We start from the raw sequence: 27,540 nt of genomic DNA on the forward strand, positions 1-27,540 counted from the left end.
ACTATCACCCTCCTTCCCCCCCTCTTTCTAACGTCCCTCTCTCTTCTTCCCCTCTTTCCTTTTCCGTCCGGTCCAACACCAAAGATCTTCAAACATGTTTGAAATGAATAAAGTTTGGCCTCAATTACAAAAGGGGTTTATTCAGACATACCTTTGGTTTGTCTGAAGATTAATAACCCCTCTTGTTAAAGTAAAATATGTCCAACACAAGAGGCCCTCAGCTCTCATCTGTTTGCCCAGCTGTTGGACAGGACAAGGTTAAAAAAAAAAAAAAAAAAAAATATAGAGATAATTAACTATTAAAGTACATTGTACTCTCAGTGACTTTATTCCCATTCTTTATATACTACAGTATTTTTTTCTATTTTCTATACTATTGTACTTTTAAACATTTTAATTACTAATACTTAAGTACATTCTACTATGTCTGGCATCTTATTCTGATGCTGTAACATCATCAACTCCTTCTGGGGATCAAAGTCCTATTTATTTTCTAACGGTTTCTGTTTTTACAGTAACTTGAACACACGTGGCTCTGGGCTGAGGAGTTGATTCTAGAATTTACTTGAGCCAAGGGTGAAGCAGAATCTGTTCCAGACTGGGACGCCTTCTTGGGTTTTGGATGAAGCATTGCTTCATAAAGTCTTTGCAGTCTTTGGAAAGGTTTTGCCTGAGTTGGAGCTTTTTCTCCATGAGTTTAGTTGAACTGAAGTTTTTGTTGTGGAGGCATTCAAACAGGACAATTCCCAGCTGCCACACTGTTGTGGGTCTAGCGCTGTACGTGTGTTCATACCACCATTCTGGAGGGGCGTGAATCTCTGTGCCATAAAAGGTGGTGTATTCTGAATGTGTCTCTGTGAAGCAGCTGACTCCAAAGTCAATTAAACGGACTTGTGGGGCGCCTGAACTCATGTCTATCAAGATGTTTTCCACTTTGATGTCTCTGTGGAAAATCTTTTTGTCCTGAAGGGAAATGGCTGCTTTTACTAGTTGTTTTAAGATCATCTTGGCTTCTTTTTCTCCAAATGTATCTCTACACTCTTCAACGTAAGTCTGAAGATCCACGGCTGGCATTGGTCTCTCCAAAACCAGGATCAGCTCATGTGGCAGCACATACCAGTCTAGCAAGGCGATTGGTGCTCTGCTGCCAGCGGAGTGTGATGTTCCACTCCTGAGTTTCAGCATCACAGCCAGATAACTCTCTTCCCTCTTCATCCACGTGTTTGCAGTACTGGTATTTATTGGGGACGTGTTTGATGGCAACGTCCAAATGATCTGATCTGCGATAGCCAGCAAACACAGATCCACAACCTCCTTCACCGAGTGGATGCAGTTCTACATATTTAGCCTCAAATCTAAGCTTTGGGTTGTCTTCTTCAGCTGGGTTTCCTCTGAATCTTTTGTCCAGCGGTTGTTCCAGATAGCTTGCTTTTCTCTTTCTGTTATGGTCAGGAATATAGAATGCAGATTCATCCTTTAGGGAAGGAAACTCAAGGTCCCTTCTTTTCTTTGTCGGTGTTACAGATTCCTTGTCATCCTCAAAGATTTTCCTTTTGGCGCATCTTTGCTTGACTTTAGCATCATCATGAAATTGAACAATGACTTTTAGTGGGTCACTGTGAAATGGAGGATTTTGATGTTTGCTTCCAAGGAAAGCGACTTTCCTAAGAAAACTGCCCTGATTTTGAAACATGGTTTTCAAAAAGCTTTAACACTGAGAAGAGAAGAATTTCAGTCTTTAAAAAGACTACGAAGGTCTTCCTCTCTCAGTGAAGGCTCAGGGGAGTCAACCTGACTTGGGTTAGCACCTATATAAGAGCATTCGGTTGGTATAGTCATCATGATGTCATATAGCAGTTGGTGACAGGCTGTATGTCATGTTGCCTAGCAACATGACACTAAGGGATCATCAAAGGGCCTTGATGATGCCTTAGAGTCATTGGCTACGTTCACACTGCAGGCTGAAACGACCCAATTCCGATTTTTTTGCCCCTATGCGACCCAATTCCGATCTTTTCATGACAGTCTGAATGACACAGATCCGATCTTTACAAATGCGACCCAGGCCACTTGGGTTTGCCATCCTGAATCCGAAACGTATCCGATCTTTTCAATTGCGACCGCCGTCTAACCGGCCAGGCCACCTAAATCCGAATCGTACGTCATCGATACGCAACAAACGTCATCATTCTGCGTTGAAATAGGCGGGAACGAGAACGTAAACAGCAACCACGGCGGACGATGCTGCAGAGACCCGTCAGTGGAAGGGAAGTGATGTCCCCGATTGGATTAATATTTGGGGTGACAGCACTATTCAGGCCAAACTCCACGGCTCTTATCGCAACCGGGCGGTTTTTGAAAAAAATTAACAGCTAAATGGCCGAGCGTGGTGTTGAACATTTCCCGCGAGTACTATTTTTTTCTTTCTCCCCTTCCCGACCGTGGTCAGAAGCGCGGGGGACCCAAAGCGGATCCTCCTCCTCCTCCTCGTTCTGACCCTTAGATTCTCGGGGGATTCTCCGGAATGGGTTAATAAAGAGTCCATGGCATTTATTCTGGGGGAAACCTTCTTTTATTACCGTTGTCCTTTCTCCGTAACACACAACATGAATGCGCGCCCACACTGCCGCCCCCCGCATTCTCTCCCGCTGCACGCGCTCTTTTCCCGTCCCTTACACAAACGCGCGCGCGCGTGGGCCCAATACATACACATTCCCATTCCACAACAGTGGTTACAGACGATCCCGGCTCCAATGTTTTCTTAAAAATGGGAAGATTGTTATTGTGCTGGCTCCTTTGTGAAAATAAATTTATTAATGAAAAAGGAGCTCTGCTGTTGACAACACTGTTGTTGACATCCATGTTAACGTTAGCTACTTCCGCAAACAACGAGTGACGTCATTCGACGTTGAGTACTCTTCTGCGCATGCGGGTCAACTCTGGGTTTTTTCACGGTCACACTGTAGATCACAAAAGTTCGGATTTACTTGGAAATGTGAACGGTCTAGCAAACAATTCGGATTTTTTCACAAAATTGGAATTGAGCATTAAGCCCTGCAGTGTGAACGTAGCCATTATGTCATGTTGCTAGGCAACGGAGCTTTTTTCTTAGGAATAGGAATAGGAATGATGCAATCACTGACAATGCATCAGTGCTCTCCAGCTGTTCAAAGAATAATAAAAGTCAATGTTGAAAACACAATTAAGAAAAATATGGAACGAAAAACTTAAGAACAGAAAAAAGTAAAGTAAAAAACATACATTTATAGATAAACACATGTATTACACATAAACATTATTGCACTTCCATACTTCCTGAGGTCACCAATAGCTTCCTTTCCGGGTTGTTCCTCCTGAGTTTTCTTAGGAAGCAGAGACGCTGGGCCTTCTCCACTGCTGCTGTGGTGTTTTCAGTCCAGGAGAGGTCCTCAGTGATCTGCACGTCCAGGTAGCTAAAAGAGTGAACCTTATCCACGCTGTCTCTATTGATGTACAGTGGGAGTCTGAAACTATGTGATCAGACCCAACTTCTGATCATGTGATCAGATCAGGACATCTGTAGTCGCTGCACTAACCTCTTTGTGTTCATTTGTGTGTTGGTTTATTATATCACTAATAAATCATACAGCATGTGCACTTTCTCTGATAAATATTAAATATTTAAAGCATATTTAGATTACTAATGTATAACCCGTGTAAATAGAAAATTGAATTAAATTGATTCTGGAAACTACTGGTTTTACACAGCTCCACTTTACACAGTTTTGTTTTTTGTGTTTTTTATTTGTTGCTAAACTGCAGCTCTTTGTTTTTTACAAAATGATGAAAATGTTTCTGATTGAAGTTAAATTTAGGATTTATTTCTTTTGAATTAATGTAGGAATATGATCATCAACAGTTCGTGAAGGCCCTGAAGGCCTCATCACCACGGCAACAACAGCTTTTTAAAATTTCAGTTGAAGTGAGAACGGCAGGATATTTTCAGAAGGAGAAGAAGAAGAACAGTCTGCCGTAGGATGAACGACAACAAACAAACTTCTAGTGTTTTAGCTCAAATCCAAACTTTGGAGGAGGAGCTTCAGAGGTAAACTCCAAACTCTTTTAGCAGGAAATCTTTGAGAAAGCAGTGGAAGAAGTTGTGGCCTTCTGTGTTCCTCCTCCTGCTTCAGATGCAGACTCCCACGTGAAAAGCTGAGGTCTGAGAACAGGATGCTGTCAGCTCAGAGCTGCAGGCTGGAGGAAGACCGGAAGGACATGGAGCAGTTCCTGCCGCACCACTCCGCTGAGTTGGACAAGCAGATCCAGGACATGGAGGAGCGGCTGAAGCTGCAGCAGCTCGTCCAGACACCTTCAGAGCCTGCAGCTCTGAAGCTGCAGCTCCACCAGGAGAAGCTGCAGCTTCAGGAGAGGATGGACCTGCTGAGCTCTGAGGTCACACAGCAAGGTGAGCATCTAACATGCTCCTCCATGGAAAGCTGCACACCTCCTCTCCTCCTCATCTGTCCTCCCTCCCAGCTGCTAGAATGAAGGAGCAGCAGGAGGAGCTGAAGCAGCAGGAGGAGCTGAAGCAGCAGCTGCTCCAACGAAGATACAAAGTCCAATCTGCTAAGCTGAAGAATGGCGCCAGGTACCAGACGGACCTCCTGATGCTGCAGCAGATTTCTCCTGTTTGGCCTCACAGACGATTGAGCTTCTGCAGCTGAAGTCAGAAAAGATCATAAAGTTTTAGTTTATGATTAGCCTTAGGAGACATTTGAGTTTAAACAAACGCATCCGTTTGTGTTAATTATTCTTTATTTCTACAATTTATTTACATTTAAATAAAGCGTGTTTGGAGATGACTTTATTGGAAGAGACAGACTTTTGCTGCATCAGGACAAAAACTATCATGAAGTTCATGACGGCTGTTAGACTGACGCTCCTCCACTCTGACACTTTCTGATCCAACATCACAGAGCTCCTCTGAATGTTATTAAAAACTTATCAAAATAAAAGAGCATCCAGAAAAACACATAAGAAGATAAAAGTCCCAAACAATCATTATTGAACTTTTAAGGATGTCAGAGCAGAACTCCTGGATGTTTGAACATCTGTGAAGAAGCAGGACTGCAGTCTGACAGAACATGACCAGCAGCTGGAAATGAAGACTCACCTGGACTTTAGCTTTCAGCCTGGAAGTTGTCATGTTCTTGATAACAATCCAGGTTTGTCTTCATGAACCGTGTCTTTGTTGTCTAAAAAGCTCCTTCATGACAGAGGAGCCATCTTCTCTCTGAGCTGTGAGGCTGGATGCTCCTCTGGTTCTACCTTCTAATTCTGACCTGAAGGTTCTTCAAAAATGGACCTGAAGGATGAAGCAGACGTTACAGATTGTTCCAGAACCTTCTGAAAGGATCTCTGAGAGTTACATGACATAAAAACCAGCAGAAAAACTTCAGTCTGAACATCATCAGACTTCAGTTTTTCCTCTTCTCTGTGGAACAAACAGCTGCAGGAACTTTCCTTCCTTCACATGAAACTTTCTGCTCTGCCGTTTCAGGAAGTCTCTCATCTCATCCATGAAACATCAGCGTCAAACCCCCCCCCCCCCCCCCCCCCCCCGCAGCTGTGAAGGGGGTTCAGCAGCAGAGAAGGACTAAAGCCTTTGAGAGGCAGCAACCTCAGACCACAGAGACCCCCCCTCCTTCTGTCCAGAACTCTCAGGCCTCCATGAGTCTGCAGCTGTTTAGGCTAAAATGTTCAGAAGGTTCATTTAGTTTCAAACTTTCCTTTCTTTTTTTATGAACATTAGAACCTCAAAGAGCAGAAGCAGAGACGCTCACAGAAAAAGACAATCGACAGTTTTTCCAGACATCCTGTTACTTTAAAGAAACAACAAATTCTGCTGGAGAACATCTGAGGAGGAGGAACAAGCTGCTGCTGCAGAGAGCAGCTCCAAGGCCTCATGTCACCTTAATGTGCATTAACTCTAATGTCCTGAATACAGGACAACATACTATGTTACATTTGCATTAAATGTGTAACATTTTCTTTAAAGTGTTTGTAGAAAACAAACACAATAGTTTAAAATCTAAAGCACTTTCTCATCATCACATTCCTGAGTCATCTGTGGACATGCAGACATTTTATAAAACATCAAACTAAACTTTCACCTGTATGGAGTAAACAATGATTATTATTATTATTATGATTGAATCAAATGAACCACACTAAGCAGAGTGACAGAAATACTTTAAAATGGAAAAGTAATAAAAACCATCAGTCAAATCCTGCAGAAAGCTCAGAGGAATCTGGAACCATAAAGTGATGAACATTGAAAGAGTTTTTATATTAACAAAGTGAGACTTTGAACTTCCTGAAGGTGAAGCATGAGATTACAGAAAAATCTGAGACTAGAATAGACCTGGAATTATCAGACAAGAAGAAACATGTTAAAATGTGCAGAGCATCACGTGGGTCTCTTGGCCTTTTGGGAACTTTTAGGAGGGACTATGCAATGAAATAGAAGCAGAAAATAAAGAATAGGGTTTAATTTATTTATTTACTATTCCATTTTTCCCTTTCGGGGTCATGGAGCTGCCAGAGCCTATCCCGGCCACTTAGGGGCGAACGCAGGGGATGCCCTGGACAGGTTGCTAGTCTGTTGCCGGGTAGAATGTCCACAATCACACACCCATTCACTCTCACACTCACAGCTAGGGACAATTTAGAGTTGCCAATTAACCTATGAAGCATGTTTTGGACGGTGGGAGGAAGCTGGAGACCCCAGAGAGAACCCACGCAAACACGGGGAGAGCATGCAAACTCCACACAGAAAGGCCCCCCATTGATGTTCTGTTCATGTCCCCCAGCCAGGACTTGAACCGGGGGCCTTCTTGCTGTGAGGCAGGAGCGCTAACCACTGCACCACTGTGCAGCCGGGCTTCCTTCTCAGTGTTCCAGGCTTTCGTGAACGACATCTTCAGGGAAATGCTGCAACCTCCTAACTGTGAAGGAGGGTCAAAGGGCAGGGATGCCCAGTTTAGTTTAGTCTGTTTAGTTTAGTTTCAGTTTATTTCCTATTGAATTCTATGTCTTCATCATCCTTTTGATTTTATTTTTGCTTCACAATTACAAGCGGCTTTTGCGGCAGGACTGACAGCATATCGGTGTTTATGAATGACTTATGACGTGAATAATTATTCTGTTCACACAAATTAATTATTTTGAGGGAACAAAATATTCTCTTGTGGGAACGGAATATTATTTCATGCGAACAAGATATTAATTTGTGGGAACAAGATATATTTTAGATTTTTAATGTCAGGACACGGGCTCCGTACATACAAGAAAGAAAGTAAAGAAATAAATAATTGCATTTTAAAAAATAATTCAGTAGTTCATTGGATTTATAAGCTTTTATTATATATAAGTTTCACTTAGTTTAATTCCTATAATTCTGATTATGTAATCCATATTTTTCTGGAGGATTTTAATATTGATGACTTAAAAGTCAGATTTGACCAAATTCCTTCATTTTTTTTCTGTTTAACATTTTGCCAATGGTTGTCTTGGATACTGATGGGAGCAGCAGGAAGCAGATGTGCAGAACAGCCCTGTTTCCTCAGAAGTGAACCTGTTGGCTAAGTCTCAATTTCTTTACTACACACTTCTACTGCACTATCTGCTGTAGTGCGTTCGCCATTTTTGTAGTGCTGTCCGGATCCACAATTCCAAAATCAAGAGCTCTAGAAATTTCCCAAATTTCTGCAACAAACCAGTGTGCATCGATGTTCACTGGATTGCTGAATATAGACCACAATTGATTGCATTTGAATAATTTTCTCTAACCACAAAGCCAGAAGCCGTGCTGTCTGAGTGGTAAGGAGTCCTTTTTTGTGTAGGGGGGGTCCACTGCAGTATTTTGACCCAGTGCTTGTTTCTATTGGCAGATCAATAGAAGAGAGATGTAGAATCAAATTAAGACATTATGGGGGGAAAAAACTCCACAATTTTATCTGTATTCGTTTTTTGAATTTCATAAATTATAATTGCATCCAATTAAATAAATACAAACCGTGCTAAATTTTTTGGTGTAAGACTTTTGATCATTGAAAAACAGACCAAAATGGCTCTTTTGGTGCTAGTTGTGTTAGCAGATGAATCCAATCTAACACAACTAGTCAGCTCCTCATCAACCACTCTACATATTCTTCATATGGACCTCCAGTCAACGTCAGACTGTTGTTCACCTCTGGTAACAATATTGACAGTTTTATCTGAGCCTAAAGTTATTTTTTATGTGTTCTTATCCTCCCGTTCTCCCTCCTGCCTGCAAAACTGCCAGCTCGCCATCCTAACTCTCTACACCTGTTCAAAATAAAACTTGTGACCCGGACAGCTGTGTCCGCATTTGGACTCCACCTTCCACCCACCTGCAATAACAAGTCCTGCGCTTTGCAATCCTTGTCGGGTTAGTTCACTCATTCAAACTTTATATTCGCTGTCCAGTTCTGAACGTCTGTATCAACGTCAGGTACAACACTTTTTACTGCTGCTGTGGTTGGCGGAGGCGTTCTGCAAGTCGGTTACTGAGGAGACGACGGCTAAGAAGGTACGCTGATAGGTGTTTATGACCAGGCTCCCGGAGACAGGTCAGCTCAGACTGAACATTTGGTCCGGACTATCAGGGGAAACGACCTCTAGTCACTTTAAGCAAACTAAATGTGTCCAATCTGAAAACACTTTGTGTACTTATGTGAGACTCATTTTGTTCAGTACTGGAGCTTGTCAACCCTGGTCCTAGAGCCACTGTCCTGCCTGGTTTCATGACCATCTGATTGGCTGACTCAAGTGATTCCACATCCTGATTGGCTGAACACACCAGGTTTGGGTAGTCCGCATCAAACATTCCAGGAAGAGCTGGAACCAGGCTAGATTGAGGTTCTAAAAGGACCAGGCTTGACCAGCCCAGCAGGAGACAATCTGTTCTATTGTTGGTCAGGACTAATTGAAGCTTTTCTGGTTAGTTTATTTTTAAAAAATCACTCTCCTTGTCTTTGCAAACAAGGTTAAATTGACCGTCGGTGGAGGGATACGTTATCCTCTTTCCAGTCAAGAGAATTTTAGAGGTATATTTGAATATATGAGTGCACTACAAAACCCAGATAATTTACTTTGAACTTTTTGGCAACCCCAAGAAGAATGAAGAGCAGGCCGTTCCTGCTTCTGTCAGAGTTTGTCCTGAAGGCACATGGTACTTAAAAGGTTTAATGAGAATCGGATGCACTCATGCTCGTGCTTGTTCATCCATGGGCCATGAGCATAATATAACATCCTTTATTAATGGAAGCTGGAAGGATCCTGTGGGTGGGGGGTGCAGTTCAAGAAGAAAGATTTCAGCACAGTTTCTTAGTTGATTCCATCACTGGACCTTTTATTTTTGATCAGTAGTAAGAATAAAAACCCAAGCAGTATTAATTAGATTCAGAGAAAAAATACTATAGCAATAAAAGATGTTACAAAATGCATGAGAAACAAAGTCACAGCGTTAATAGTTGTTAAATTTAGGTTTTATTAATTTGAATGGTGCATTGAAATGACCTCAGTCAAACAAATACAAGCTCATAAGGCAATAATACCAAAACAACAGCTATAAGGTTACAACAAAAAGTAAAAATACTTGACATAAAAACGTGAAAACACAGATACAAGCAAAGCAAAACAATAAAACGTGAAAACACACCAGCAGAGCAGAGTCGAATGCTGTGTCAAAAGCCGAGCGATAAAAAGCAAAAGACACTTCCCTGCTGATTTCTCAATAAATGAAAGAGATCAGACCAAAGCTACGTTCACACCGAATGCGGTGTGAACGTAGCTTTGGTCTGATCTCTTTCATTTATTGAGAAATCAGACCAAAGCTACGTTCACACCGAATGCGGTTGGCGTGGCATCTGTGACATCTTCAATGTTGAGTCAACCAGGGACGTGCTGTCAGGAAAGGTAGCATCATCCGCCACCATAAAATATGCGTCCACTAATCTGTTCTATGAATACAATTTTATGTATGATTCAAATCATTTGGACTAATTTTATCTGTATTTTGGCATTGGCACATTGCACAATTTATGCAAACTGGATGATTGTGTAGATATTTATTACTTTATTCAAATGTTTTGATACATTGTAGACATTTTAATTAGATGTCCTCACTTTCCATGTAACATTTCACGTTTGTCTGTTGTTTATTTAGTGTTTGGAACTGACTTGAAGCCGCACTGAAAAGACACAAAGTGAGGAAGTCAGTTGTTCTGCCTCAATGTAAAGAGCATAAGTCAGGGGTGTCCAAAGTTTTTTTTTTGTGAGGGCAAAATACAGAAAAATGAGCAAAGGTCCGGGCCGCACACCAGAGGTGACATATTGACACATGATTACTGTGTATTTTTAACTCACCTATATTGTGAAGAACAATGCTCTCAGTGGGAGCAGTGATGCTGATCTGTGCCACATAAAACAAGCACACGTCAAAATGAAACATTCACTCAGACAATGAAACCTCATTCCAACCAAGCAGTTCAGAACGGCTTTATTGAGCAGCTGAAGCCAGCAGATCTTTACATACGTAGCCGTTAGTGTGGTTGATTTGCAGAGTGCACGATTTTGTAGTTTATAAAGCGTCGAAGTCCTGTTTTCTCAGAAAAGTAGACCAAAAAAAAGGGCTTATGGGTGACCAACGAGGACAATTTTAACATTAAACACACAAATTAAAATGCTTCATTCTACAATTACACTCTGTGACAAAATATGTAGCTATGAACAAAAAAAATTTCCAAAACAAAACAAGTTCTTTTTTACATAAAGGAAATACTTTTTCACAGTTCACAATGCTATTTATTAAAATGCTCCGTCCTCCGAACACACAATAAATTGACCCCCCACACCTCCACTCCGTGCTCACACACCCATCTCCACCTGCAAGCCCTCCTCCCCCTCTCTCTCCTGGCACGCGCCCCGCTCAGCACACACCCACTCCGGAACACACCTTTCTGTGACCGACTCCATCTAGTGTTGAAACTGAGAAGTGCAACAGAGTTGAGCTGAAGCGCAATGTGCAGGCCACATTCAATTATATTTTTAAAATTTGCTGCGGGCCAATAAAAACAGACCCGCAGTTTGCCCACGGGCCGTAGTTTGGACACCCCTGGCTTAAGTGTTCTACGATGGATGGTAATACAGTTCAACAGGTGTTTTTGTTATTTTATGTTTTGCTTCGAATGACTGTATGTCATATCATTAAAAGTGTCTCAAAGTTAGACTTTGAATCAAAACGAGTATGGATGCATGGCGGCTGGGTAGTTTGGTTGGTAAGGTGAAAGACTACCACACAGAAAATCAGGATTTGATTCCCCTCCCCCTGGAGGGGAATGAACAATGGTCCTGGGGCAATTACCATATCGCGAGCAATTAACATCCCCCAGTGAGGGCCCTTAGGCAAGACCCTTAACTCTACTGCCTTCCGTGCGCAGTTTGGCTGCAGCTCACCGCTTCCCCAAATGCGGAGAACCAATTTCCCATCCTAACGCAGAGAATAAATAAATACAGTAAAATAAAAAAAATAACTTAGCATAGGTCTAGCTTTGAGGTTGGAGGATTTGGCTGAAAGTGGACCCTCAGCAGGGTTCAAATGGCTACACTGTTCTCCACCAGCTTTGGATCCAGATAGGTGTATGGCAGCTCCAGATCCCTGTTTCTTTTATATATTTCTTTGCTTAGTTTCTTAAGTTCTCGCTGGAACACTGTGACCTTGTACCTCGGAAAGTCCTCTGTGAAATGCTCCTCTACAAACTGATGAAGGTATCGCTGTGGAGAACACAGACATATTCAGTCACACATTTCTATCAAAAGAATGAAGAAAACTAGATCTGCACAACTGTTTAAGAGATAAACACATGTTAGGTTGTTGGAAACAAATCCCAGTCTCTTCAGCAGTGCATGGTGGTTCTGGAGTGTCAGGTTTCAGAGAATAAAGATGCTGTCAAAACCCCTGTTCTCTTACCCTGTCAGAGGTCTGCATATTGGACAGCCAGACAGTAGCCATAATGAGTACTGTAGTCTCAACGTCCGGTAGAGTGGACAGGAAGCTGGCTTCATCTGCTTTACCCTTCTGGGTTGGAGGGGGTTTCTTCATGGTGGAGGGGCCATTGGGCATCCAGCCGTAAAAGTCATACTTCAGAGAAGAAATGTTTGAATCAGTAGTGACAATGATTTATTGCAAGAAAGAGGACATTTTAATGGGTAAAGAAAAGACTTCTGCATTATTCTGTTAAATATTTAAGTTGAACAAACAGACTCACCTGTCCATCGTTCACAGCAGTATGCTGTGCAGAGCAGGTGAACATCACCATGGTAACAAACTTGACCAGCTCAGCCACAGTGATGAATTTCTGTGGGATTCCTGAGGATTAAGAGGGAAAACGTTTTCAATTACAGCAGAATGTATTTATCTCCAACTTCATAAAATTCACCCACCGGTCTCTCTGCGTCTCAGAAAGCCATTTTCAAAGATCTCCTGAATCCAGTTCTGCAGCTCAGCATCATTCTGGACCATCCAATCGTACTTGTAGTAGAAGCTGAGGATGTCGTGAACAAACCTTGGAGAAGAACACAAACCAAACCAAACACCTTTACTTAAATTTTGTGTTGAGTTATTTAAGTTGTATTTCAGTTATGTCCAGTGTCAGGTCAATGCAACAGTGGCGAGACTTTAAGACTTAGCAGTGTCTTAAAACATAATTTATAGCAAATGTATTGAAAAAAGTGATTTGACCAAGGCCCAGAAGAAAAGCTAAGTGATTAATGAATGCAAAGGCATAACAAAATCACAATTTCTTGGCTGAGGACATTAAGATCCAACAGAAACAACTAATGGAGGGAAGAAATAAAGAAACTTTGAGTCCTGAATGATCAAGTAGACACAAGATTGATGTATTTGAGAAATTAGCGGACAACTGCGACAGGCTGTTGACCTACAAGTGGCCGGGATAGGCACCAGCAGCCCTGTGACCCGAAAGCGACACAATGGAAAAAGATAAATGACTGAATGAATGAGTGGAAAACTTAAAGCAACACTCCAAAATGAATTGCTTGGTAACCAAATGTGCACACAACTAATGCCAACAATGGTGAAGAGGAGAGGAGCTCTGCTGACCAATAGGTGAAGGTTTTTCTTGAGCGTAAAGGCATTTCTCAGGATTCTCCCAGGAGAAGGGAGTCGAATAAATCCACAACACAATAACACAAACTAGTTTTATTGAAGCATGGAGTAAAACTAAAGGGAAGTCACATCTACATGAATAACCGTCTGACCAAAAGAACAAATTTGCCAGAAAAGCAAGGCAACTGAAGAGGCCAAAGAAAATTCATGACCCAAATGAACAACATGCTTTACATGTGTTAGTTTGTGTGCATAGGAATGTGCGTGTAAAGTGAAGTTGTATTGTGTACATGTTTACCTGTTTGTATGTCTAGATTTTTGAAGCAAACAGATACAACACTTGAGTGTGTGGACAGGCCCCGCCCCTTTACACTAACATTGACACCTTACAATAATGATTACAAATTCCCAGCAAAAGGGGTTTATACAGAGATTTCAGCTCTGATCTGTCTGCTCACCTGTTGGACAGGACCATAAAAAAAGAGAAGTCTGGGTAAAAAACTGTAAAAATTTCTTCAAACAAAATGGAACACTAGAGCTGTTCAAGGTTGTGGTAATTGGCAACATGAAAGACTGGGAGAAGTTCCTAATCACAGCACAGCAACAAAAGATATGTGGTACAGGATGTGTAGTTAGCTTAGCTGTTTTCATTTTGTTTTCTTCTTATTGTTAACCAATTTTGACAGACATGCACCTTTTTTTACATCTAATGAGTAGAGTGGTATGTCTGCTACCTGTTTCTCACCACTTGGTCTGAAGCTATTTGCTGCTGCAATGTTTACACAACAAAATGCGGCCCGTGTGGAATGCAATTTTGAATTTTACGAACATGCCAAAAGCCTATGAGTTGTGTTTATGTGACAAATGCATACTCCTTATAGGCTCCTTGCATGTAGCCAGCCAGACAAATAGAAATGAGACAAGCAGAAAGGAGTTTGTGTGAGCATCCCACGAGGCACTCAAGAGCCAGTCTCATGCGTGTGGCATAAGAAGACTGTATGGTAGCATCACTCGTTCATCATGAGTGTCCATCTTCCAAAAGCCTCACAAATATACACAATACATTTACCAGACGCATGACAATCGTACATTCCATTTTCATGACGTCTCTTGAGATGCCCGTATGGGCCTTCAGGGAACCTGCGCTCCTTTTAAGATGCTGCCGCTCCTCGCTACAAATTTCTTTGGATCTGGACAACCCAAAAACCCGGAGATCACTTACGGGTCAGTGCTTGTACATATGACTATGGCTAAAGTAGAAATTAAAGCATAGAAACTACCAACCTGTGCATGATGTTCCACAGCTTTAACCCATCGTCCCTGTAGTAGAAGTTGGGCACATCTTCCAGGCCGCGATCAGCGATGTCATCAGGTATGCAGAGGGATCTGTAGGTCATGGAGGAGACACTCCTGTCCAAGAGGGTCAGTATGCCTTTTCCACCAGATGCTGTGTACTAAACAGGCAATTAAAGCAAAGTTAGAGACTTCAGATGACCCACAAATACTGAAAAAATCTTCTGCAGTTCACTCACCAGGGTAAGGATTCCAATCTTTGAGATGAGCAAGTTTCGAGCCAAGAAATTGATCTGCAAGGTGTAGCGTGTGTGACGGATGAGGAGCTGAAAGGGAGACAGGAAGAGTCATGAAGACCCACAAAGAGTAAATCAACGTGGTGACGGATCAGCTCCAGGTACCTTGAAGACAGGGTGAACTCTGGGAAGGTTGCGCTGCAGAGAAACCGCAAACACCTCAGCCAGCAGGTGAGTGCGCAGCAGGTGAAAGTTGAGCTCATGCAGGTTGAAGTCTGCGCTTTTCACATACGTCTTTGCCAACAGCCAGTCATACTCTGAATCCGTGGGGAAGAAGATGGGGTTGTCCCTTCCTGGTTTCTGTTTTAGCTGCAGAGAAATCAACAAGTGTCATGTGATGATTAAATCCATGGAGGATCTGACTCCTGGTCCTGTCAGAGAAGTCTCAGGTTATCTTCACAACAAAGATGTCGGACATCAGTCTGGTTTCATTCTCATCCATTTGTATTTGGAACTTTTTGTACACTAAATGCCGAGTCCACAGACTAGGAAAAACACAGGACAGACCTATCTCATTTGACCAGTTTGTTTGGTATTTTCCTGTCCTGGTTTTTGCTGCCTTGACCCAACAGATGACAGCATAGTGAAAAGGTAAAGCTCAGCAGTACAAAATCCTGTACTCCAAAATACATCAATCTACTTAGGAAATAAAGGAGACTTTAGCCAATGTGTTCAGTGGACTATTACACAATATAGGCAAATGCTAAGGCCGCTGCAGATAGCGCCACAAATTGAAAGAGCCAGACTGTAAAAAAAAGGAATCCAGAAAATCCTATTGTATTATTTCCAATGACTTGTTTTTTCTTTTGTTATCACTCTCTTTCTCCATGAGTGGTCATTCATTCCTTCATGATGCTTGTAGTGATAGGGGTTGTCTTTGGAAAAAACTGGTCATTTTTACCTTTGTATGGGGTGTTTTCTTTTTCTTGTCCTCTTAGTGCTGTAGCTACTAACTTATTTGTTTGTCTCACAGAAGATGTCCATGCTTTTATGCATTCCTTGTCCTGTCTGACCTCAGTTGGTCATTGGAGAAGGTCAGCTTACTGAATCTGGTTTTTCTGTAGGTTTTTATCAATCCTTTTAAAGGGTGTTATGAATTTAAATGCACCCCAAACTCAGTGTTTTCTGTTAGACATTATTATAGGCCAGGGTTGTCAAACTCATTTTGGTTCGGGGGCCACATTTAACCCGTCTGATCTCAAGTGGGCCGGACCAGTAGCGTAAAGGCAAAACAACAGCTTTATTCTTGTTTTTTTACACAATTGGAAAACATGCCTCAACCAACATGGTAGCCTAATCATTTCTTATTACACATTCATTCACAGAGGCCAATGGATCTTAAATGAAATTAATTTCACTTTAAAAAGTATTGGTTTATTCACTTTTATACAGCCTGAATATTTTAAATTTGACACTGAAGCAATCCTGATAATAAATTCAAGAGGGGCTTCAGAAAAAAATGAAACATCTTCCTAAAATGTAAACGTCCAAACGATGACAAAATTACACTAAATTAAACTAGCAAACATTTGTGAACATAAGAGTTTGGAGTTAACCTCCTTTCTCTCCTGAAACTTCACAAGACTGTCAACATCAGGATTCAAATCAGAAACACATTTGCAGAAACACTGACAACAACACCTGCCTTCTTCCTGACCTTTGATGGAAGCGCCATCAGTGACCAAAATTAGTTCATGTGACCAGTTCACTTCAACATTGTCCAGCACAGTAACTAGAGAGCTGACTATGTCATCAGTTGTTGTTGTGTCCATCAATTCAAGAAACTCCACTGTGACGGGCTCTTCATCACCTCTAATAAACATGCACAGCTGTTGATTAGAGGTGTATCTTTGATGTTGGTGCTTTCATCAATAGTGACTGAAAATACAATAAATGACAAGATTCCTTCATATGGCTGCCCATGTTTCCTCAGAGATGTTGGATCTGATCGTAATTCTTGACAGACTCCTGTTTAAGGTCAACTGCTTTTTGGGAACAAGACTTCTGCAGCCTTCGGCAATTTTCAATAAGTTCACCATCAGAAAATGATTTGGATGTTTGCTCCAACTTGTCTGCAATAAGGTTCACGGCTGCGGTAAATCCAGATGGTTATTTATCGGTCCAGCTAATAGTTGCTAAATCTTTTTTTCTTAACTGCAAATGGTGAAACTTTTCTTTGTGGAGAGTCTCATAGTGGGGCTGAATGGTATGTTCTTGGAGAACCTGTTGATGACATACCATGCATGCAGGTTTGCATTCAGCTCTGTGAACAAATAAAACGCTTTCTATTTTCCTGGAAAGCTCAGGACTTCACTTCAACCTTTTTTTTTCTTTTTTGACAACATTTTGGTCATTAGGTTGTCATTACTGATCATCCTTCAGTCGTGCGGCTCACGGAACCAAACTACTGCCTACCCAGACACACAGCTGTTAGGTTTCGTTTTCTGCAGATGCAGAGTTATGTTGTTTCAACTGTTAAGCTTTTCCTTTGCTCCCCCTAGTGGCGGAATTGCGCATTTCGGTTATCTCTTTAAAAAATCATAACTCGCCACAGGAATGGACTAGAAACTTGCTTTCTTTTTAAAACATTCTTGTGATTTTTACTCTTCATATGTGGGCCAGACTAAACCACCTGGCGGGCCGTATCCGGCCCGCGGGCCGTGTGTTTGACACCCCTGGGCCCTTATTTTAACACAGTTTTGAAAATATGGCCTAATTGGAATGATCTAGACTAAATTACATAAATGGAAGGTGAAATGTTTGAAATTAACTTATTTTAAAAATGTCTTTAGTTTTGTGTAGCAACGAGGTAAATTGGAGTTTGACAAACTTCTCAAGTTTTTTTAGGCTTATACTAATGTTATAAACTGAAAGTTAAAATAAGGAACCAGTAATAAGGATGAGTAGAACTTTGCCTGCTGGTGTGTTCTTGACTCTTTGTGAGGAAATACTTCCTGAAGCTTCTACTCACCTGAATGGCAATTGGCATCATCTCATTGTACTCGTTCTTGTGGAACAAAACCAACGGAGCAGCTAGAAACTGCTTCCTCCCATTTATGGTGTTTGTTTCCACCCCATCCAGAATGTTGTAGTCGGACAGATAGATGTTTCCTTTCTGTCGTGAATGGGAAGAAGAGGTTGATTTTAGCACCACGTTCATGTGGAAACCAGAGAAGAATCTGTCTGCTGCGTGTCAGGAGCTTGTTACCATCATTTCAGTCCTCAGAGTAAGCCAAGACTTGCCAAAGATCATGTTCGAGGGGACAGGAAACTTTGATGGGAGAGTTTTACAGCGTCGGATCATCATCGGGTTCACTCCATTTAGAAACTGGTAGCCAAAGAAGGCGTCCTCCCTCCAGTGCTTCATGACGTAATCTGACAAAACAAATCTGTTTCACACAGCTGTCTCAGCAGAAGAGCTCTTTCTTTGTATAACAAAGAAAATTCTTTTGGATAAAAAAGTTTGCAGTTGTGTTTCACTCTTTAGCATAGGTATCTTACTTAGTAGTAATAACAACAAAATAGCAATAGTGATAAGGAAAATTATCTTCTTATAGTCTTGGGCAAAATGTCTTTTACTGGGATCATTTTGTTGTTGTAACTATTTCTTGAACAAAATATGTTTCCTGGAAAATTAAACATTTTTCTTTAAATGTTTTGTTTCTTTGGAGTATAAAGGTTTATTTTACACTGGGACATTCAAAGATGTTCTTGCCACATGCTGAAGGGAAGGTATTGTGCAGACAATTCAACCTTTGCAAAATACATGGATAGTTCATTTCTTTTTTTTCTTTTTTTCTTTTTGAATGAATAACAGTACCAGATGTGGAGGTCACGTGACTTTTGTACAGCTTTTCAATGTCGTTCATGCTGTTCCACTTGTCTATACAATTAGACCACGCCTCCAAACCCAGCTTTGCCAGCCTGCACAGCAAGAACAGTACAGTCACTTCCTGAGCTCAAAGTCACTCTGACACATCCAACCATCAGGAAACAGACACCTACGCTGCCACTGCTGTGAAGCCAAACTCCAGGTCCCTTGTGAAGGGGTAGCGGTCATCCAGGGGCAGAGACATCAGGGTATCTGCCTTCATGCAGAGGGGAATTCCCTCTTTGTAAACGGCCCACCTGAGCAGACAGAACAGCAGTGGAAGGTCAGCCAGCTGTGAGCAGTTCTGATCCCAGAGGGACTTGGACACATCCAACAGACTGCTTCAGTGTGATCTCTTCAGTTTTAAAGGTTACATTTGACGGGAAATTAGACAGCAATATTGGGCTTTTGCGTGCCCATGAGAGCTATGGATGCACATGTTGTTCTTGTAGAGTTTTGTTGTGGCAGGTTTGGGCCACCAGTCTTCTTCTGGGTTAGATGTTGTATGGTGATGCGATTTAAAGATCTGAGGTGTTTGGCTGACTGGAGGTGACTGGATCTCTCAAGAAGATCCACACAGACAACTCTGGTCTTTCAGATTTGTTAATGCCAGCCAATACGTAATATTAGCATAGTGGGGTGACTGGGCCTGTCTTTTATTTGGAAGATGGCAACAATCAAATCAGTGTTGTCTCTATGCCCCGGCTTCAGGCCACATTATTCCGTTGTGTTCTGATGTAACCAGAAGGTGTCCAGATAAGACTGAGTGCAAGAGAAGAAGAAAAAAGTATTACCTGTACTGTCTACATGTGACTGTGTTTGCAAAGACTTAAATTTCTTGTATAAAGTCTGATTCTTAAGACCTCCAAGCCTAGCATACTGCTGGATACTTGGAAGAGAATGTTCCTAAATCACTTACTTAGTCAGGTGACAAATGACTGCAGGAGAGGAAAAACACTCTTCTTCTATATGTGCCAAACACACAAGGTCAGTGGCTGTTTTACACACTTCCAGATCAAGGTACTACTATGAAAGATGGCATGAAGGCTTCGAAAGCTCACTTCAAACCTAGGCGGGATGACTTTGCCGAGCACCGTTTTCAGAAAATGTGCCCAAGCTCCGACTGAATCCAACTTGCAGTATGTAGTCACTTTAAGAGATTGAGCTGCAACATGTGGCTTTGATGATAAGCAGGATGAAATGATTGGGAACCAACTACTTGAACACATACAGTTTGTAGTTGGCACATACGTGAGCGAATGATGTTGGAAGCTGATCTGACGCTGCACAAAGCCGTTACTATGGCGACTCAAGTAGAAGCAGCTACGGAGCAAGCCAGGTCATTTTCAACTTTCACCCTGATGGTTCCTGTTGTGGCTGTTCAGAATAGACCAACAGTAGACTGGAGACAGTTTCAAAAGGTACCCCAAAAGATAACACCTGCCCCTGCTGTCTGCAATTCTACTTCTGCTTCAACTTATGATAAACATCTTACAAACAGCCTGAAATGCCTGAGTGCTGCGGCTAGCTGTCAGACAGAGCTGTCAGAAGGCGGGTTATGTTGCCTGTGTATGCCGCTTAACACAGACTCGCTCTGTTAATGCTGTTCAAATAGTGAAGGTCCAAATCCTGTTTTAAAGTAATTCTGACTCATCTGACAGACATCTCACAGTTACCATTACAACTGCTTCTATCTCAGCACCCATCCAGTTTACTGTGGACTCTGGTTTATCTATTTTTATTATATATCCAGATTTGGGTATGAAAGAAATTTTTCTAAGTGATGCTATGCAGTCTTCAGATGTTACATACTCTCGCTCTCCAATAACTCTACTGGGATATCTTCCTGTCACAGTGTCACATGATAATGCATGTTACTTTTCACTGTGGGCTCTGGTACCACCTTGCTAGGCATCAATCTCATCACAGGACTGAGACTGTGTTTTACCAGGACTAATGTTGAGGATGCCTGCCCACATTCACAGTCTCCACCTTCTTTATCTTTTCCACTTGTGTCCCTCTCATTCACACACATATACTTGAACCAGCGCAGTGGGCTTGTGAAAGAGTGTCCGCCCTGTGACTGGAAGGTCGTGAGTTCAAATCCAGACAGAGTCATCCCTGCTTGACACTCAGTATTAAGGGGTTGGATTGGGTGGTTAAGCCACCAAATGGTTCCCGAGCACGGCTGTGTCTGCAGCTCACTGCTCCGCCAGGAGATGGGTGAAATGCGGAGAACAAATTTCGCACACATAGGTGTGTGACAGATAATGGGACCCCATCTTGCTGCAACTATCCTTCATTCCTCTCCTTTCTCTAGCTTTTCCTCCACCTGTTTCCAGCTCTTGTTGCAAATCACAACATCGTCTGTAAACATCAAAACATCACAGTGATTCCTGTCTAACCTCCTCTGTCAGCCTGTCTATCACCATTGCAAACAGGAAGGGGCTCAGAGATGATCCATGATGTAATCCCACCTTTACCTTTAACTCCTCTGTCTCCCCTACAGCACTCCATACCCCTGTCCTGTAGCCCTCGTAAATATCCTGCACTACTCTAACATACTTTTCTGTCACTCCAGACTTTTTCATATATTACCACAGTACAGCTTTCTCTGACCTTCTTTATCAACATCCTTAAAGAAAATATTGCATCTATAGTGCTCTTTCTTGGCATGAAACTATACTGCTGCTCACAAATGTTCACTTCTGCTCTTATTCTAGCTTCAACTTTCCATAACTTCATTGGATGGGTCATCAGCTTTAGCCCTCTGTTGTTTCCACAACTCTCCCTTGTTCTTAAAAATGGACACCATCACGTTTCTCTTTCATTCCTCAAGCATATTCTCACCACCTAAGATCCTATTGAACAACCCAGTCAAAAACTTCCAAAAACTTGTGTCTATTTTACTGGTATAGTATTATTTTTTAAAGCATATGAATGACTTTTAAAAGTAACATAATTTGCATATATTTCAGATGCTGCATTTGCCATGTTAATTTCTAAAATAGTTATTTTTGACGTAGTACTTAAGTAATTCATCTTTGGCATGTGCGTTATTGATACCTTATGATTCTTAATTCTGTCTGATAAAACCTAGGAACCGGATATTGATAAATCATGTAATAAAATGGTTATAGTATAACGGGGTGGAATTATATAAGTTCGCTTCCTCCCACTCCCTTTCAAGCAATATTTATTAAATATGTCTAATTATCCTAAGTTTGATTAGTTACCGTATGAATGTATAACTGATGTTTATATTGCTTTTGTGTATAACTTCTATTTGATTGCTTGAAATAAACCATTTCAAATCAAATCAAATCAAATCAAAAACTCCACAGCCATCTCTCCTAGACACTTACATCCTTCCACAGGTATCTCATCAGGACCAAGTGTCTTTCCACTCATCATCCTCTCCAATGCCCCCTCACTCCACCCCTAATAATAATTGTTGTTACTTCCTGCTCCACAACAGTTGCATCTTCAATTCTTTGTTCTCTCTGATTTTCTTAATTCCTTAACTCTTCAAAGTATTCTTTCCATCTTTACACTAATAATATGTGTCAATACATTATCATCCCTATCCTTAATCCCCCTAACCTCCTGCATGTCTTTCCCATGTCGGTCTCTCTGCCTTGCTAATCTGTATAGGGCACACTCTGCCTCTTTACTACCCAACCATACAAGTCATCATAAGCCCTTTGTGTAGCCTTTGATACCTCCACTTTCACCTTACCTCCACTTTCACCTCACCTGCATCTACCCATACTCCTGACCACCCAGAGCCTGTTTCAACTGCTTCTTAAAAGTAATGCAACTGTTTTTATTTTTAGCTTCCACCAGTTTGTCCTCTTCTCTTCCTTTTCACTTTTCTGTCTCCATATTCTTCATTACCAGAGTCCTCCTACACACCACCATCCTCTACTGTCTGGAAACACTCTCATGTTCCTCTACTTTACCGTCACTGATCTCCTTCACATTACACCCTCTACACAAGATGTAATCTATCTGTGTGCTTCTACCTCCACTCTTATAGGTCACCCTATGTTCCTGCCTCTTCTCAAAGAATGTGTTCACTACAGCCATATCTATTTTTTTGCAAATCAACCATCATCTTCTACGTTCCTTTCCTCGATACAAAACCTGCCCATCACCTCTGTTTCCTGCACCAACAGGTCCATTCAAATCCGCAGCAATGACAACTCTCTCACTTCTAGGGATGCTCATCATCAATAAAGTCCAACCAGAATTTTTCCTTTTCCTCCATGTCACATCTTTGTCACGGTGCCTCTGTCAGCTACCTTCCCCCTCCCCTCTCTGCCCTGATCACGACCAGCTGGTTCCACTCACCTCATCAACCTGCATCATTCGACGCCAGTTCGTTGTTCCTCTACGGTGCTCAGTCTGGTCGACTCATGTTCTTGCTCTTCTCTGCCTTCGCCTCGCTAATTGCTTCTGTGCTGCTCACCCACAGGAAAAAACCTCCACGGGTGCTCCTCTGGTCGCAGTCTGCTGTTCATGCTCCTCGTCTGTTCCTGGGATCCAGCTTCATCCAAGCTCACTGGTTTCTGCCTCAATACCCTCCAGCCTGCCGCGCCTACGCATCAAGATCCTTCTTACCTCAAGTCTGCTCATTCACTGGCTGTGAATTAAATCCCTCATACTTACCAGACGATTCTTTGAGTTTTCTTCCGGGTTTTCAGCATTTGGGTCTGCTAAGCCTCATGAGATCATGACAATCTTACCAGTAAGGCATACCCACTAACAACAAACATCACACCTTCGATTTCTATCTTCAGACTCATCACTCCATCTGACTCTCTTTTTACCTCCACAATATTCCTAACAAACTGCTTTAAGATAACTCCTTTTCCATTTAACTTCTCATCTCCACCATGATAGAGCAATTTGAACCCTGCTCAGAAACTTCTGGTATTGCTACATTTCTACCTGGTCTCTTCCTATAAACCCACCTTCTTATCTTTTTTCAACCAACTGTAGTCCAATTTCCAACGGCACCTTATCGGTGAACAGCACTGATGGTGATCATTATTAATCCAGGCCTCGACTGGTCCGGTTTGGATATGTTTGGTCTGATTTGCTTATTTAGCTAAACAAAGACTCTATGTTGGATGCCTTTTCTAAAACAACCCTCTGTATTTATCCAGACTTGGGACCGGCACAATGAGACCTTCATTTTTGTGATGAGCATAAAATTATCATAAAGTATCAAAAACATTTCAATACTAGAATGGTTGAAACAACTCAAAGCACGGATGAGTTAGAACACCATGAATAAATTAACTAAAAACTAGTCCGAGCTAAGATCATGATGGAGCATCACCATAAAGAACATCTTTAAGATCTGAACTCTGACCTGTAGAGATTCTTCTGATTCTTCAGCTCATTTTTCCTCGTCTTGATCATCTGATGATTCGTCTCCTGAAAGTCCAGCACAGCTGAGAGGAGAGAAGAAAAGCCCAGAAGCAGGTCAGATCATTCTGGAGGACAGCATGTGGACAGCAAAGTACATGTGAGAGGAACAGACCTGCCCCCTCCCTGAAGAAGTGCTTCTTGTTTCCTTTTAACCAGTGGTAGATGGGAAACACGTAGAGCTTTCCATTAGAAGACCTCACCTCCACTTTTGCAGGGAGCCAACTGTCTTTGATTACAAGCCCACGTTTTTCAAGATGGATCAGCAGCAGCTCTCCGAGGTCTGCAGAACAGGTCACAGTGAAGGTGGACTCCTGGATTTAGGAGAAAACGCTTTCAGAACATCATCCCAAGTAACTGAAGTCAGCTGAATGAAGCTGCATCTCCAATGGATTCACTTCGTTTTTTATTTTATTTTATTGTCACTCATTTTTCAGATCACCATGCCGTACTTGTGTGTGTATGTTTAGCTCTCACAGAGCCTATTTTATAAGTGCATACAGGTCACTAATGTCTGAAGATGAACAACCCAAGAAAGGCAGAAACTCAGGAGTGGTATACACAGTTAATTTGTAGACATTCAGGAAGGTTTGTATTTCAGAGAACTAAGGATGAAGAGCTACAGTATGTTGATCTGGGTGCATTGAGAGAAAAACCCAGCAAACAGTCCAAAGGGTTCATCCAAACAGAGGTATATGGAGAAGGTCAGAACAGTCAGTAAATCCTCAGCTAACTCAAGGTCCAAAAATAGATTTAGGAACAGAAAGGTAACACAACATGACATAATCTGGTCTTCAACAAACTAGCAGAGAATCAGAAAGTATCAGACGAGTATGTGCAGCTCAGAACAAGAGAGGGTAATGAAGCTGATGAAGAGGGAGCAGAGTGTGGCAACAGATCAGATTAAAAGAGAAAAAAATACGTTAAAATAACAGAGGATGAAATGACACTAAAAATAAATGGGTATAAATAAAACTCTTGATCCACACTGCATATACCTAAAAGTTGTGTGCCAAGCGCCATAGAACCAAAAGTTGTGATTTTTTTTAAAACATCGTTGATAACTGGGAAATACAAATAGCAAGAACAATAATCCGTTACACAAAATATTCGCCAAAAACAATTCACCATCAGACACAAAGCAAAGATCATTCCTAAACACCCACGATTTTTTAAAACAGGACAAACGACCCAACAGTCTGAAGAAAGACAACTCCAGCATCTTTTACCCTGACACATAAATAAAACAATGAATGGTAAAAAACAAATCACAATTAAAAAGACGCCAGAAAGCCTCTCACACTCAAAACATGAAAAACTGTCTCTCTAAGGTCACAAAAAGGGCAGGAGTCAGAAACCCTGGGGTTCAAAACTGAGATAAAATAGATTATTGTTAGAAAATGATGTAAGATCTTCCACTGGAGGTCACTATTTCTCTTCCTCAGAGGAGCCTGGTTATGAACTCTCCAATGCAGTCCACCCCCCACCCCCCTTAGCAGTTTTTAAGTCTATGCACTGGGAAGTTGGTTCTGCAACTTAGTCCTGTCCAAAACCTTCACACAGTTATTGTACAAGGTCCTCCTGTTTCCACAGTGAAGAATCAGGCCATTGGGATTGAAGGGACGAAGCAGAAGAAGAAGAGACCAGATTGAAACAGCTGCTGGAAGTCTGGCAGCACAGTAGATCACAACAGATTTCTCGTCCCTTCTTTTATCATTTTAATTCATATTTTTCATGGCTTTGTCTTGTTTTACTTGTTCAGTAGTAATTACCCACAAGCCCCTGTCTTCTCTATTTGGGTCTTCCAGAAGCATCATTCTTTACACTATTGGTAATTTGCAGCAGTGCAGTAGCAGGTGTGGCTCATATGATCAATACTTACATCCCCTCTATGGAAGAAAAACTTGTTTCTTCCCAGCTTCCCATGTTGGCTGCTCCCCCGTTTACCCACCAGAGTGATGTACACATCATCCTTGGTGCCAGCATAGGCCATGTCCTGGGTGTAAACAGTCACTTGATACTCTGCCTTCATGTTTCCCCTCAGCGCAGCAATCCTGACTGAAAAAAAGCCATTAAGAAAACACCAAAACCAGGTCAACAAAGCCCCCTTCATGGTAGCTGGATCAGGCAGCAACTGAGATGCTTTTTGCTCCATCCTTGGAGTGGTTTATAAGGACCCCATGATGCGTAGAAATCCCGCCCTGCTGTGTCTGTTGGTAGTGTGCTACTCTGTTGTTGAACTACGAAAGTGTCATGTATGAAACAAATGATCATAACCAAGGCCTTGTGATAACTCCTCGTGGTCAGAAATGTGGTGTAGGGGTTGATACCAGCACAGGTGGCTCTATAAATCACAGGCTGTGGTTAGACCAGCTGTATGGTCAGATTACAATTCTGAGCAATCATTTAAAAAGTAAAAGCACACACATGTGATCCTCAGCACGGGGCTGATACAAAAACACTTTCATCAGTCCAAATGAGAAGTCAGAGTGGTGATCTGTGCAGAAACAACAGGTTCATATCTGCACAGTCCACAGTTTATCTCACAGTCCTTGAATGCAGACTAGACGAATCATGTTATGGTTTATGGAGCTGTGGATAAACGTCCTGTCCTGGGGAAAAAGGTAGAACACAAAGTTTATGTGAAGAACAAACAACCTGTCTGTGCAATAGCTGTGTATTGTGTGTTTGGATGAGTTGTGGGTTTACTAACAGTTACTACATTTGGTGGGTGCAAAGGCTCCTTTTTATATTCCATTATAATCCATCCTGTTTACGCTTTATATGCTACCCCTAGGAAACATAATCAGGAAACACAGCATTAATTTTCATTGTTATGCCGACGATACGCAGTTGTATTTATCCATGAAGCCTGACCAGAATGACAAAATAGAGAAACTGAACGCCTGCATCAGAGACATCAAGACCTGGAAGACAATTAATTACCTCCTCTTGAACCCAGAAAAAACTGAGGTCATTATACTTGGTCCTAAAAACCTCAGAGATACTCTGTCTGCTCAGATAGTCTCCCTGGGTGGCATAAGTATAGCCTCCAATTCCACAGTTAGAAACCTTGGGGTTTTATTTGACCAGGATTTATCATTTAAGGCTCACATATCTCAGGCGTGCAGAACTGCCTTTTTTCACCTGCGGAATATTGGTAAGATCAGAAATATACTTTCTAAGATTGATGCTGAAAAACTCATCCATGCTTTTGTTACGTCGAGGCTGGATTACTGTAACTCCTTGTTAGCAGCGTGTCCTAAGAGTTCCTTAAGAAGTCTCCAGCTTGTTCAGAACGCAGCAGCTAGATTGTTAGCAGGAACTAGCAGAAGAGATCACATCACTCCTGTGTTAGTTTCGCTCCAATGGCTCCCAGTTGATTCCAGAATCAAGTTCAAGATCCTCCTGTTAACCTATAAGGCCTTACATGGAATGGCCCCGTCCTATAT

General features: G+C 41.8%; 2 protein-coding genes and 1 pseudogene across 3 annotated transcripts; 1 reads left to right on the plus strand and 2 right to left on the minus strand.

The window, feature by feature from the left end:
• Positions 1-266: 266 nt before the first annotated feature.
• Positions 267-1,536, minus strand: LOC144994471 (serine/threonine-protein kinase pim-2-like; annotated as a pseudogene).
• A 1,583-nt stretch (positions 1,537-3,119) lies between these two features.
• On the plus strand, positions 3,120-6,145 carry LOC110013967 (uncharacterized). The gene is made up of 5 exons (XM_023958626.2): positions 3,120-3,448; positions 3,881-4,084; positions 4,170-4,444; positions 4,516-4,627; positions 5,540-6,145. Exons 2-5 carry the CDS (start codon positions 4,017-4,019, stop codon positions 5,637-5,639), a joined length of 555 nt encoding a protein of 184 aa, XP_023814394.1. The 5' UTR covers positions 3,120-3,448; positions 3,881-4,016; the 3' UTR covers positions 5,640-6,145.
• Positions 6,146-10,118: 3,973 nt separating this feature from the next.
• Positions 10,119-26,322, minus strand: LOC101165239 (polyunsaturated fatty acid lipoxygenase ALOX8-like). Of its 2 annotated transcripts, none has more exons than XM_078952132.1 (14): positions 25,971-26,322; positions 24,204-24,402; positions 24,033-24,114; positions 18,787-18,909; positions 18,602-18,705; positions 17,990-18,156; positions 17,753-17,896; positions 14,887-15,090; positions 14,725-14,811; positions 14,477-14,646; positions 12,508-12,629; positions 12,333-12,433; positions 12,035-12,205; positions 10,119-11,838 (listed from the first exon to the last, which is right to left on the minus strand). In XM_078952132.1, the coding sequence occupies exons 1-14, from the start codon at positions 26,241-26,243 to the stop codon at positions 11,659-11,661; spliced, it is 2,127 nt and encodes a 708-aa protein (XP_078808258.1). In that variant the 5' UTR covers positions 26,244-26,322; the 3' UTR covers positions 10,119-11,658. The 2 variants fall into 2 exon arrangements, with proteins under 2 accessions (XP_078808258.1, XP_078808259.1); XM_078952133.1 differs by having other exon boundaries at positions 23,006-24,114; positions 25,971-26,224.
• Between the last annotated feature and the right edge of the window lie 1,218 nt (positions 26,323-27,540).

Source organism: Oryzias latipes, chromosome 9 (genome assembly GCF_053564925.1).
Source record: "Oryzias latipes strain Hd-rR chromosome 9, Olatipes_Hd-rR_3.1".
NCBI classification, from domain to species: domain Eukaryota; kingdom Metazoa; phylum Chordata; class Actinopteri; order Beloniformes; family Adrianichthyidae; genus Oryzias; species Oryzias latipes.

Excerpts from the sequence above, each read along its gene's own strand:
- LOC110013967 (XM_023958626.2), top strand. The coding sequence starts at position 4,017 with ATGAACGACAACAAACAAACTTCTAGTGTTTTAGCTCAAATCCAAACT. Across the intron at positions 4,445-4,515 it reads CTCTGAGGTCACACAGCAAG|CTGCTAGAATGAAGGAGCAG; the intron begins GTGAGCATCTAA and ends CCTCCCTCCCAG. Across the intron at positions 4,628-5,539 it reads AAGCTGAAGAATGGCGCCAG|GAAGTCTCTCATCTCATCCA; the intron begins GTACCAGACGGA and ends CTGCCGTTTCAG.
- LOC101165239 (XM_078952132.1), bottom strand. The coding sequence starts at position 26,243 with ATGGAGCAAAAAGCATCTCAGTTGCTGCCTGATCCAGCTACCATGAAG. Across the intron at positions 14,812-14,886 it reads GAGTTCACCCTGTCTTCAAG|CTCCTCATCCGTCACACACG; the intron begins GTACCTGGAGCT and ends TCTCCCTTTCAG. Across the intron at positions 12,434-12,507 it reads TCTGAGACGCAGAGAGACCG|GAATCCCACAGAAATTCATC; the intron begins GTGGGTGAATTT and ends CTTAATCCTCAG.